We start from the raw sequence: 14,908 nt of genomic DNA on the forward strand, positions 1-14,908 counted from the left end.
CCATTACCCTATCACACTATATCACCCCATTACCCTATCACACTATATCACCCCATTACCCTATCACACTATATCACCCCATTACCCTATCACACTATATCACCCCATTACCCTATCACACTATATCACCCCATTACCCTATCACACTATATCACACTATATCACCCCATTACCCTATCACACTATATCACACTATATCACCCCATTACCCTATCACACTATATCACCCCATTACCCTATCACACTATATCACCCATTACCCTATCACACTATATCACCCCATTACCCTATCACACTATATCACACTATATCACCCCATTACCCTATCACACTATATCACCCCATTACCCTATCACACTATATCACCCCATTACCCTATCACACTATATCACACTATATCACCCCATTACCCTATCACACTATATCACCCCATTACCCTATCACACTATATCACCCCATTACCCTATCACACTATATTACCCTATCACACTATATCACCCATTACCCTATCACACTATATTACCCTATCACACTATATCACCCATTACCCTATCACACTATATCACACTATATCACCCATTACCCTATCACATTGTGTCACCCCATTACCCTATCACACTATATTACCCTATCACACTATATCACCCATTACCCTATCACACTATATCACCCCATTACCCTATCACACTATATCACCCATTACCCTATCACACTATATCACCCCATTACCCTATCACACTATATCACACTATATCACCCCATTACCCTATCACACTATATCACCCCATTACCCTATCACACTATATCACCCCATTACCCTATCACACTATATCACCCCATTACCCTATCACACTATATCACCCATTACCCTATCACACTATATCACCCCATTACCCTATCACACTATATCACCCCATTACCCTATCACACTATATCACCCCATTACCCTATCACACTATATCACCCCATTACCCTATCACACTATATCACACTACATCACCATATTACCCTATCACACTATATCACCCCATTACCCTATCACACTATATCACACTATATCACCCCATTACCCTATCACACTATATCACACTATATCACCCCATTACCCTATCACACTATATCACCCCATTACCCTATCACACTATATCACCCATTACCCTATCACACTATATCACCCCATTACCCTATCACACTATATCACCCCATTACCCTATCACACTATATCACCCCATTACCCTATCACACTATATCACACTATATCACCCCATTACCCTATCACACTATATCACCCCATTACCCTATCACACTATATCACCCCATTACCCTATCACACTATATTACCCTATCACACTATATCACCCATTACCCTATCACACTATATTACCCTATCACACTATATCACCCATTACCCTATCACACTATATCACACTATATCACCCATTACCCTATCACACTATATCACCCCATTACCCTATCACAATATATCACCCCATTCCTGATTTATTTCCCCTCTTACTCTCATGGAAACCACTGTGCTAGCCCTATAGTGTGTTTGCTGGTTGATTTCTGAAGGCCCTAAAATGTATTTATTTTATTTTTAAAATCTAGATTTCATAAAGGATTCTTTATCCATCCGAAACAGTATGTTGACAGTATGTCACATTACGTAACCTCATTTCAGAAATAAATATCATAATCCCTTATTCAACGAATCATTATCATTATGTCGATGTTCCCAGAAAACAGGATTTTAGCAGATTTCCTTGTCTGCGTTTTTTAAATATGTTTTTTTTTTACATTACATAATATTTTCTACTTGTATCCCATTGACAGTTTTCTCCCTCAGCCCTTAGGCTAAATTAAAGTGACTGTCAGAGGTCAAAAGATTCTGGTATTTGCCATGAATATTGTCATCAACGGCAGCCTCATTTAGGTGTGTGTTTTTTTTCTCTCTGACAGGGTGCGAACGCTAAATTTAAACTGAGGTTGGTGGGGCCTGGTCGTGTACTCAGAGTGGTGCCCCAGACGGTCCTCAATGAAGCACAGGTCACCGTCATCGTTGAAGACTCTGCTGGCATCGATTACGAAAAAGGCAAATCCTTAACATACAAGGTATGACTGTCTTCAGCTGTACTTACGACAGACTGGGATATTTCAGTCTTCAGCTGTACTTACGACAGACTGGGATATTTCAGTCTTCAGCTGTACTTACGACAGACTGGGATATTTCAGTCTTCAGCTGTACTTACGACAGACTGGGATATTTCAGTCTTCAGCTGTACTTACGACAGACTGGGATATTTCAGTCTTCAGCTGTACTTACGACAGACTGGGATATTTCAGTCTTCAGCTGTACTTACGACAGACTGGGATATTTCAGTCTTCAGCTGTACTTACGACAGACTGGGGTATTTCAGTCTTCAGCTGTACTTACGACAGACTGGGGTATTTCAGTCTTCAGCTGTACTTACGACAGACTGGGATATTTCAGTCTTCAGCTGTACTTACGACAGACTGGGATATTTCAGTCTTCAGCTGTACTTACGACAGACTGGGATATTTCAGTCTTCAGCTGTACTTACGACAGACTGGGATATTTCAGTCTTCAGCTGTACTTACGACAGACTGGGATATTTCAGTCTTCAGCTGTACTTACGACAGACTGGGATATTTCAGTCTTCAGCTGTACTTACGACAGACTGGGGTATTTCAGTCTTCAGCTGTACTTACGACAGACTGGGGTATTTCAGTCTTCAGCTGTACTTACGACAGACTGGGATATTTCAGTCTTCAGCTGTACTTACGACAGACTGGGATATTTCAGTCTTCAGCTGTACTTACGACAGACTGGGGTATTTCAGTCTTCAGCTGTACTTACGACAGACTGGGATATTTCAGTCTTCAGCTGTACTTACGACAGACTGGGATATTTCAGTCTTCAGCTGTACTTACGACAGACTGGGATATTTCAGTCTTCAGCTGTACTTACGACAGACTGGGATATTTCAGTCTTCAGCTGTACTTACGACAGACTGGGATATTTCAGTCTTCAGCTGTACTTACGACAGACTGGGATATTTCAGTCTTCAGCTGTACTTACGACAGACTGGGATATTTCAGTCTTCAGCTGTACTTACGACAGACTGGGATATTTCAGTCTTCAGCTGTACTTACGACAGACTGGGATATTTCAGTCTTCAGCTGTACTTACGACAGACTGGGATATTTCAGTCTTCAGCTGTACTTACGACAGACTGGGGTATTTCAGTCTTCAGCTGTACTTACGACAGACTGGGGTATTTCAGTCTTCAGCTGTACTTACGACAGACTGGGATATTTCAGTCTTCAGCTGTACTTACGACAGACTGGGATATTTCAGTCTTCAGCTGTACTTACGACAGACTGGGGTATTTCAGTCTTCAGCTGTACTTACGACAGACTGGGATATTTCAGTCTTCAGCTGTACTTACGACAGACTGGGATATTTCAGTCTTCAGCTGTACTTACGACAGACTGGGATATTTCAGTCTTCAGCTGTACTTACGACAGACTGGGATATTTCAGTCTTCAGCTGTACTTACGACAGACTGGGATATTTCAGTCTTCAGCTGTACTTACGACAGACTGGGATATTTCAGTCTTCAGCTGTACTTACGACAGACTGGGATATTTCAGTCTTCAGCTGTACTTACGACAGACTGGGATATTTCAGTCTTCAGCTGTACTTACGACAGACTGGGATATTTCAGTCTTCAGCTGTACTTACGACAGACTGGGATATCAAATATTTGCTCCGAGGAGGGACACACTAAAATGGATTTTGGTTGAACTTTAAAAATAAATAAAACGGTGCAGAAATTTCCATGGTAAATCATAATGGTTATTATACAGTAATAACCTATGAGTTGCTTAATATAATATAATAATAATTGTGACTTAATTAAGTGACCTACAGTAATGCTTGCATATATTTTTTATGTTTGGTCCCAGAGGGAATCCAACCCACAATCCTAGGCGTTGCAATCGCCATATTCATTCCATAATATATGTTTTGTTACTTTAGTACAACAGCAGAAATAGCGCTGAGTATTTGATAGATTTGACATGTATTTTCTCCCCCCCCCCCAAAAAAAAAAACAACAAAAAAAAACAGTTGCTAGCGGTGGAGATTGACACCCCTGAGAGGTTCAGTGCGACAGCTGATATTGTGATTCATCTTTTGGACACCAATGACAACACCCCCAGGTTCACCTCGGAGTATTACATCGCACGTATCCCGGAAAACTCCCCCGGAGGCTCCAACGTAGTGTCTGTCACCGTGAGTACATCTGGATTATTCAACTCTACTCAAAGGCCACTGCCAGCTAAATATGGTTACGTAATCCCCCAACAATAATCCACCGATAGATAAATATTAATGGTTAAGGTTAATTGGAAACTGAAAGGAAGCAGGTTTTTTTTCAGGCTTGTAGGAGTTCCACAAAATGTGATATTTTTTTTCGCCAGGAGAGAGAGAACTAACACCTGTATGATTGTCCTGCAAGCATAGTGTCACTGAATGTTGATATTAATTGGTAGAGATAACCTACTTTCTCCGTACAATACTCAACTAACTGTCTTAAGATGAATGCACTTGACTATAAGTCGCTCTAGATAAGATCCTCTGCTAAATGACTAAAATGTAAACAGAAACTGTGTAACCAGATTCATGCCCGAAAGAAATACAAAGTAGTATTGAAACAACGATGATAACAATGTTGAAATAAAGGTCATATTGGACTATTATTTATTTTGGCATGAATCTGCTTCCGTAGCAGTATTATTATTTATACTGGGATATTACTACTAGTAAATGTTTAGCAGGAATTACAGTTTGGTGAGATGGAAACAATCCCGTTTGGGTTTATCATATTGACCTTTACCCTGTGATGTCCTTGTGTGGCTGTGTGCTACTCACCCCCAGGGAATTGGATAGAGCTGAGTAGACAGCCCCTGCTGGGGTGAAATCCCCCTCACATCGTGTTTGACCTTATCCTCACACTGTTCCAATCAGCTAATGGATAGTCATTGTATGACCTTCTCTCAGGAGATGAATCCCAATGAACTCCCTACTCAACAATATTGTCCACAAAAATACAAGTTGTTAATATTATCAATAAATGGATACCATAATATGTTTATACATTAATTATGGATAAATAAAATGTTTGATAACTGTTTATTGCTGGTGCGATTAGATTATTTTTGAAGAGCCCGGAAATTCTCGTGAGCTTGATGTAACTTCTACTGTATCCTCTATGTTCCGTTCCAGTATTCTATCAGCATTCTACCAGCATTCTAACTTCTACTGTATCCTCTATGTTCCGTTCCAGTATTCTACCAGCATTCTAACTTCTACTGTATCCTCTATGTTCCGTTCCAGTATTCTATCAGCATTCTACCAGCATTCTAACTTCTACTGTATCCTCTATGTTCCGTTCCAGCATTCTACCAGCATTCTAACTTCTACTGTATCCTCTATGTTCCGTCTCCAGTATTCTATCAGCATTCTACCAGCATTCTAACTTCTACTGTATCCTCTATGTTCCGTTCCAGTATTCTATCAGCATTCTAACTTCTACTGTATCCTCTATGTTCCGTTCCAGTATTCTATCAGCATTCTAACTTCTACGGTATCATCTATGTTCCGTTCCAGTATTCTATCAGCATTCTAACTTCTATTGTATCCTCTATGTTCCGTTCCAGTATTCTATCAGCATTCTACCAGCATTCTAACTTCTACTGTATCCTCTATGTTCCGTTCCAGTATTCTACCAGCATTCATTCTAACTTCTACGGTATCCTCTATGTTCCGTTCCAGTATTCTATCAGCATTCTACCAGCATTCTAACTTCTACTGTATCCTCTATGTTCCGTTCCAGTATTCTACCAGCATTCTAACTTCTACTGTATCCTCTATGTTCCGTTCCAGTATTCTACCAGCATTCTAACTTCTACTGTATCCTCTATGTTCCATTCCAGTATTCTACCAGCATTCTAACTTCTACTGTATCCTCTATGTTCCGTTCCAGTATTCTACCAGCATTCTAACTTCTACTGTATCCTCTATGTTCCGTTCCAGTATTCTACCAGCATTCTAACTTCTACTGTATCCTCTATGTTCCGTTCCAGTATTCTACCAGCATTCTAACTTCTACTGTATCCTCTATGTTCTGTTCCAGTATTCTACCAGCATTCTAACTTCTACTGTATCCTCTATGTTCCGTTTCAGTATTCTACCAGCATTCTAACTTCTACTGTATCCTCTATGTTCCGTTCTAAATTCTCTCCTCTAGTCTACTCTATGTTCCAGTGTTTTCAGTATTCTACCAGCATTCTAACTTCTACTGTATCCTCTATGTTCCGTTCCAGTATTCTACCAGCATTCTAACTTCTACTGTATCCTCTATGTTCCGTTCCAGTATTCTACCAGCATTCTAACTTCTACTGTATCCTCTATGTTCCGTTCCAGTATTCTACCAGCATTCTAACTTCTACTGTATCCTCTATGTTCCGTTCCAGTATTCTACCAGCATTCTAACTTCTACTGTATCCTCTATGTTCCGTTCCAGTATTCTACCAGCATTCTAACTTCTACTGTATCCTCTATGTTCCGTTCCAGTATTCTACCAGCATTCTAACTTCTACTGTATCCTCTATGTTCCGTTTCAGTATTCTACCAGCATTCTAAATTCTACTGTATCCTCTATGTTCCGTTCTAAATTCTCTCCTCTAGTCTACTCTATGTTCCGTTCCAGTGTTCTATCAGCATTCTAAATTCTCTCCTCTAGTCTACTCTATGTTCCGTTCCAGTGTTCTATCAGCATTCTAAATTCTCTCCTCTAGTCTACTCTATGTTCCGTTCCAGTGTTCTATCAGCATTCTAAATTCTCTCCTCTAGTCTACTCTATGTTCCGTTCCAGTGTTCTATCAGCATTCTAAATTCTCTCCTCTAGTCTATGTTCTGTTCGAGTGTTCTAACTCCCCTTTTCTTGGTTGCGTTCCAGGCCAATGATCCAGACTCTGGCCTTTGGGGTGAAGTCAAGTACTCCATCTATGGATCCAGATATGATCTGTAAGTGCAGTGGAGTCCTGCCAACACCAATGATTGTCGAACATGATGATCTGTGTAAAATCACTTCCTCGGTTGATGTGGAGCCAGTTGAATAGATCAAAATGGGCAACAACAAAAAAAGATCACTTTTACAATATCATTATTTGTAACATCATTGGCTCTGCTGGTAGACTGTAGCTCCTCCCCTTTCCCCTGTACCAGCTTCCTCTAAGATGGCAGCAAGATACTGACTGGTTAATCTCGTAATTGGATTGTAGGGTAAGAAATAGCCTGCCAGGCTTGGATGCCCCATGTAGAGAGGGCCAATTAACATGCAATGTGACAGCTGGAGCTCTGCTATGGAAAGCAAGGCAGGCAGTACATTGAAAAAAAAACAAGTGTCAATTTATCTTCCAGTTTTGCTAGCCGTCTTGACACGGGAAGTCTAATTCTAAACGTGTTAAAGTTAACAGGTTGCTTTGTATTTGTTAATTTTCACAGGGAATACGTTGTGAAAGGAAAATTATCGAAAATGGCTGAATATGTGCCACTTTAACAACATTGGACATACAAAATGTGTACTGGACAAATACTTACCTTTGTGGATAATACAGAAAACTTTATCCAGCATCTGGACCACAGGACTTTCTTGACATAAGTTTTAATCCAAGATTAAACTGTAACTGTCAATATACTGCCAATATACTTCTAATTTACTGCCAATATACTGCTAATATACTGCCAAGATACTGCCATACTGTCAATATACTGCCAATATACTGCCATACTGTCAATATACTACCAATATACTTCTAATTTACTGCCAATATACTGCTAATATACTGCCAAGATACTGCCATACTGTCAATATACTGCCAATATACTGCCATACTGTCAATATACTGCCAATATACTACCAATATACTTCTAATTTACTGCCAATATACTGCTAATATACTGCCAAGATACTGCCATACTGTCAATATACTACCAATATACTTCTAATTTACTGCCAATATACTGCTAATATACTGCCAAGATACTGCCATACTGTCAATATACTACCAATATACTTCTAATTTACTGCCAATATACTGCTAATATACTGCCAAGATACTGCCATACTGTCAATATACTGCCAATATACTGCCATACTGTCAATATACTGCCAATATACTGCCAATATACTGCCAATATACTGCCAATATACTGTCAATATACTGCCAATATACTGCCATACTGTCAATATACTGCCAATATACTGCCAGTATACTGTCAATATACTGCCAATATACTGCCAGTATACTGCCAATATACTGCCAATAGACTGCCATACTGTCAATATACTGCCAATATACTGCCAGTATACTGTCAATATACTACCAATATACTCCTAAAATATTGCTAATATACTGCTAATATACTGCCAATATACTGCCATACTGTCAATATACTACCGATATGCACCTAAAATACTGCCAATATACTCCTAAAATACTGCCAATATACTCCTAAAATACTGCCAATATACTCCTAAAATACTGCCAATATACTGCTAATATACTGCCAATATAAGGCTATCAAACAGCCATTATACTCCCAATATACTACTAATATACTGCCAATCCACTCTCTGTTGTGTATTCCAGGTTTCTCATCCATCCGTCTTCAGGCGTCATATACACCCAGGCCTGGGCCATTCTGGATGCTGAGGTCAAGTCCAAGTACAACTTCTACGTGAAGGCAGAGGACACAGAGGGAAAGTACAGCCTGGCGGAGGTGTTTGTCACTGTCCTGGACATCAACGACCACGTTCCAGAGTTCGATGACAGCCTTGTGGAGATGACCATGGTCATTGGTGCACCTGTTAAAGTAAAGGTATGTACAGTAGCTATAAGATAAGATAAGAGTGGCCTCCTGAGTGTCGCAGCGGTCTAAGGCACTGCATTGCAGTGCTAGAGGCGTCACTACTGACCCGGGTTCGATCCCGGGCTGTATTACAACCGGCCGTGACCAGGAGTCCCATAGGCAGCGCACAATTGGCCCAGCGTCGTCCGGATTAGGGGAGTGTTTGGCCGGGGGGGGGGGGACTTTACTTGCCTCATCGCGCTCTATCTACTCCTTGTCGCAGACCGGGCGCCTGCAGGCTGACCTCGGTCGGTAAGTTGAACGGCATTTCCTCCGGCTGGCTTCCGGGTTAAGCGGGCGGGCGTTAAGACGTGCGGTTTGGCAGGTCATGTTTCGCGGGACGCATGACTCGACCTTCGCCTCTACAGAGCCCGTTGGGGAGTTGCAGCGATGAGACAAGATCGAAATTGGGGAGAAAAAGGGGGTAAATTATAGATCCCTAAAGGAGGTACAGTGTGGTGTGTAGAGGTGTTCCCTAGGGGTTCACTGGCCATCGGTCCGGTTTGGTCCTAGTAAACACTGTATGAATCATTACAACCCTATGAATCATTACGACCCTAGTAAACACTGTGCGAATCATTACGACCTAGTAAACACTGTATGAATCATTCATTGGTGCACCTAGTAAACACTGTGTGAATCATTACGACCCTAAATACACTGTATGAATCGTAACAACCCTAGTAAACACTCTATGAATCATTACAACCCCTATGAATCATTACATCTACTCCTGTCGCAGACCGGGCGCCTGCAGGCTGACCTCGGTGAGTAAGTTGAACCCTATGAATCATTATGACCCTAGTAAACACTGTATGAATCATTACAACCCTATGAATCGTTACAACCCTATGAATCATTACGACCCTAGTAAACACTGTATGAATCGTTTACAACCTTAGTAAACACTGTATGAATCGTTACAACCCTAAATACACTGTATGAATCGTTACAACCCTAGTAAACACTGTATGAATCGTAACAACCCTAAATACACTGTATGCATCGTTACGACCCTAGTAAACACTGTATGAATCGTTTACGACCTAGTAAACACTGTATGAATCATTACGACCCTAGTAAACACTGTATGAATCGTTACAACCCTAAATACACTGTATGAATCATTACGACCCTAGTAAACACTGTATGAATCGTTACGACCCTAGTAAACACTGTATGAATCGTTACGACCCTAGTAAACACTGTATGAATCGTTACAACCCTAGTAAACACTGTATGAATCGTTACGACCCTAGTAAACACTGTATGAATCATTACGACCCTAGTAAACACTGTATGAATCATTACAACTCTATGAATCATTACGACCCTAGTAAACACTGTATGAATCATTACGACCCTAGTAAACACTGTATGAATCGTTACAACCCTAGTAAACACTGTATGAATCGTTACGACCCTAGTAAACACTGTATGAATCGTTACGACCCTAGTAAACACTGTATGAATCGTTACAACCTAGTAAACACTGTATGAATCGTTACGACCCTAGTAAACACTGTATGAATCGTTACAACCCTAGTAAACACTGTATGAATCGTTACGACCCTAGTAAACACTGTATGAATCGTTACGACCCTAGTAAACACTGTATGAATCGTTACGACCCTAGTAAACACTGTATGAATCGTTACGACCCTAGTAAACACTGTATGAATCGTTACGACCCTAGTAAACACTGTATGAATCGTTACGACCCTAGTAAACACTGTATGAATCGTTACAACCCTAGTAAACACTGTATGAATCGTTACAACCCTAGTAAACACTGTATGAATCGTTACGACCCTAGTAAACACTGTATGAATCGTTACGACCCTAGTAAACACTGTATGAATCATTACGACCCTAGTAAACACTGTATGAATCGTTACGACCCTAGTAAACACTGTATGAATCGTTACGACCCTAGTAAACACTGTATGCATCGTTACAACCCTAGTAAAGACTGTGTAGTGAATGTTTGGATGACAATTACCTGAAATGTAAAATGTGAGTGTATCCAGAACCGCTTCAGAGTATATATACAGTATATATTTAAGTAATGTGTTTGGTTTTTGCCGATTTTTCCTCGTTTCATTCAGGCAATAGATGGCGATGCAGGGTCGCCCAATAACATCATTGAGTATTCCATCATGCAAGCTGAGCCGGACAACATCTTCGACATCAACGCAGAGACTGGAGAGATCAACCTGAAGTCGTACATCAAGTCCATGGAGATCGTGCAGAACATCACCAAGCAGAAGGACTGCAGGTGGTCTCTGGTGGTCCAAGCCCGGGACCGAGGGTCTCCATCCTTCAGCACTACCGCCGTGGTCAACATCGACATCACTGAGGCGGTAAGTTCAATGTTTCCTGACCTTAACCCTAACCTAAACCTAATTCTAACCTTAACCTAACTCTAACCCTAACTGTAGAGTTATAAACTTAACATAACTCTAACCTTAACATAACTCTAACCTTAACCTAACTCTAACCTTAACATAACTCTAACCTTAACATAATTCTAACCTTAACATAACTCGAATCCTAACCTTAACCTAACCCTAACCCTAACCTAACCATAACCTTAACATAACTCTAACCTTAACATAACTCGAACCCTAACCTTAACCTAACCCCAACCCTAACCCTAACCCTAACCCTAACCATAACCTAACTCTAACCTTAACCTAACCTTAACATAACTCTAACCTTAACCTAACCTTAATATAACTCTAACCTTAACCTAACTCTAACCCTAACTGTAGAGTTATAAACTTAACATAACTCTAACCTTAACATAACTCTAACCTTAACCTAACTCTAACCTTAACATAACTCTAACCTTAACATAATTCTAACCTTAACCTAACTCGAATCCTAACCTTAACCTAACCCTAACCCTAACCTAACCATAACCTTAACATAACTCTAACCATAACCTAACTCGAACCGTAATGCTGACCCAATGTTCCCTCTAAGCTGCAGCTCCCCATGACTGCAACTTAGAAATATCAGTCCGCAGAGAGAAGCAGGAGATTGAATTTTCACTCAACTTTCTAGGGCAGTGGTCACAAACCGGTTGATCACGATCAACTGGTCCATCTCCTAAGCATTCCTAGTCGATCGCCAAACGTTTCTGTAAAAAAACAAAACAATGATAAAGCCTTGTGTTCCTTTTTATTTATTTAGTCTTGTGCTGTCGGTGTTACTTGGTGCACCTGATTCAGCTGCCCTGCGCGCTGGCTAGGAGAACTGTTGCCATTTTGAACATTTCTTATGTCTGAAGGTAATAACTGCCTTCCCCGGTGGGCCCAGAGAGCAAATCAAGTGCACTATAAACCTACCGCTGGCCAATCGGATGTCTCAGATGACCGTGTCTGGTGGGCCCAGAGAGCAAATCAAGTGCACTATAAACCTACCGCTGGCCAATCAGATGTCTGCAGTGACGTGAGCAGGCATAAAATAAATCTACGGCAAAATTGAGACTGTAAGATTTCAAAACGTTTAAAACCACGACCGGAGAGAGACTGTCAACAAGTACGACAAAATAACTGTTGTTTTTCTACTTTCTACAAGAGCCCAAAATATGTAAATTTCTAGATGTCTTTGAAAAGCCAGTCAGGTAAATAACTGATTATTATTATTATTGTAATTTTTTTAAACTTAAAGTGGCAGTGTTGTATTTTGATACAGGCTTGAATAAGCTCAGTAGCCAATAGGCAGAAAGGGAGCATAATGTGTCTGACTCTGTAATAATGCTATGGGAATAATAAAGCTTTTTATTTTGTCAAGTGGTATTTTGCATCGAACAACACAACGACATTTTCAGTCACCTCCGTTGTCTGAAGGACACGTAGATAGACAGGTTAATGTCGAGCCCTGCATGTTATCTAGGCTTACGTTGAACACCACACATTGGCAGCTACTGTAGACTGAATGATAGAACAGCTATTTCCATGTTAACATATTATGGGATGCATTTTCTCCATAGTTTTTGATGGCAGGCCACTCTGGTAGGCCCTACATCACGATCAAATAGCCACAGCAGCCTACTTGACCACTGTTAAAACTGTAACTTATCGTGGTCACAGCCTCAGTGGTTACAGGACATGGGTGTTTACAGGACATGGGTGTTTACAGGACATGGGTGGTTACAGGACCTCAGTGTTTACAGGACATGGGTGTTTACAGGACATGGGTGGTTACAGGACCTCAGTGTTTACAGGACATGGGTGTTTACAGGACATGGGTGTTTACAGGACATGGGTGGTTACAGGACATGGGTGTTTACAGGACATGGGTGTTTACAGGACATGGGTGGTTACAGGACATGGGTGTTTACAGGACATGGGTGTTTACAGGACATGGGTGTTTACAGGACATGGGTGGTTACAGGACATGGGTGGTTACAGGACATGGGTGTTTACAGGACATGGGTGTTTACAGGACATGGGTGGTTACAGGACATGGGTGTTTACAGGACATGGGTGGTTACAGGACATGGGTGGTTACAGGACATGGGTGTTTACAGGACATGGGTGTTTACAGGACATGGGTGGTTACAGGACATGCGTGCTGGAAGTTGCACAGAAGTTTCACAACGGTCAAGTTTGTGCTCAGCAGACCTGAAATTAGCTCTGGGTCAATTTATTTTTTTGCTGACTACGGTTGTGGTGAGTTTAACCTGTTAAGACTACCCCTCTATACTGCCCCCGGGATGGGGAGTTCTAAGAGTTTAAACCTACGTTACCTAACCCTTACCTTAATAACTAACCCAAACCCTTACCACAGCCTTCTAACCTTAACTAACCCAAACCCTTACCACAGTCTTCTAACCTTAACTAACCCAAACCCTTACCATAGCCTTCTAACCTTAACTAACCCTTACCATAGCCTTCTAACCTTAACTAACCCTTACCATAGCCTTCTAACCTTAACTAACCCAAACCCTTACCATAGCCTTCTAACCTTAACTAACCCAAACCCTTACCATAGCCTTCTAACCTTAACTAACCCAAATACTTAACAGAGCCTTCCAACCTTAACTAACCCAAATACTTAACATTGCCTTCTAACCTTAACTAACCCAAATACTTAACATCGCCTTCTCACCTTAACTAACCCAAATACTTAACATAGCCTTCCAACCTTAACTAACCCAACTACTTAACATAACCTTCCAACCTTAACTAACCCAAATACTTAACATAGCCTTCCAACCTTAACTAACCCAAATACTTAACATCGCCTTCTAACCTTAACTAACCCAAATACTTAACATCGCCTTCTAACCTTAACTAACCCAAATACTTAACATAGCCTTCCAACCTTAACTAACCCAACTACTTAACATAGCCTTCCAACCTTAACTAACCTAACTACTTAACATAGCCTTCCAACCTTAACTAACCTAACTACTTAACATAGCCTTCCAACCTTAACTAACCTAACTACTTAACATAGCCTTCCAACCTTAACTAACCTAACTACTTAACATAGCCTTCCAACCTTAACTAACCTAACTACTCAACATAGCCTTCCAACCTTAACTAACCCAACTACATAACATAGCCTTCCAACCTTAACTAACCTAACTACTGAACATTGCCTTCCAACCTTAACTAACCTAACTACTTAACATAGCCTTCCAACCTTAACTAACCTAACTACTTAACATAGCCTTCCAACCTTAACTAACCCAACTACTTAACATAGCCTTCCAACCTTAACTAACCTAACTACTTAACATAGCCTTCCAACCTTAACTAACCTAACTACTTAACATAGCCTTCCAACCTTAACCTAACTACTTAAACTAACCTAACTACTTAACATAGCCTTCCAACCTTAACTAACCTAACTACTTAACATAGCCTTCCAACCTTAACTAACCTAACT

General features: G+C 40.7%; 1 protein-coding gene across 1 annotated transcript in view; it reads left to right on the forward strand.

The window, feature by feature from the left end:
* The window catches only part of LOC118371027 (cadherin-related family member 1-like), a 67,810-nt gene that overhangs the window by 44,610 nt on the left and 8,292 nt on the right, over positions 1–14,908 (forward strand). The window contains exons 13-17 of the mRNA XM_052477432.1: positions 1,960–2,112; positions 4,154–4,318; positions 7,047–7,114; positions 8,743–8,971; positions 11,110–11,364. Coding sequence (XP_052333392.1) covers positions 1,960–2,112; positions 4,154–4,318; positions 7,047–7,114; positions 8,743–8,971; positions 11,110–11,364 — 870 coding nt within the window. The remainder of the gene's footprint in view (positions 1–1,959; positions 2,113–4,153; positions 4,319–7,046; positions 7,115–8,742; positions 8,972–11,109; positions 11,365–14,908) is intronic.

Source organism: Oncorhynchus keta, chromosome 24, assembly GCF_023373465.1.
Source record: "Oncorhynchus keta strain PuntledgeMale-10-30-2019 chromosome 24, Oket_V2, whole genome shotgun sequence".
Taxonomy (NCBI): domain Eukaryota; kingdom Metazoa; phylum Chordata; class Actinopteri; order Salmoniformes; family Salmonidae; genus Oncorhynchus; species Oncorhynchus keta.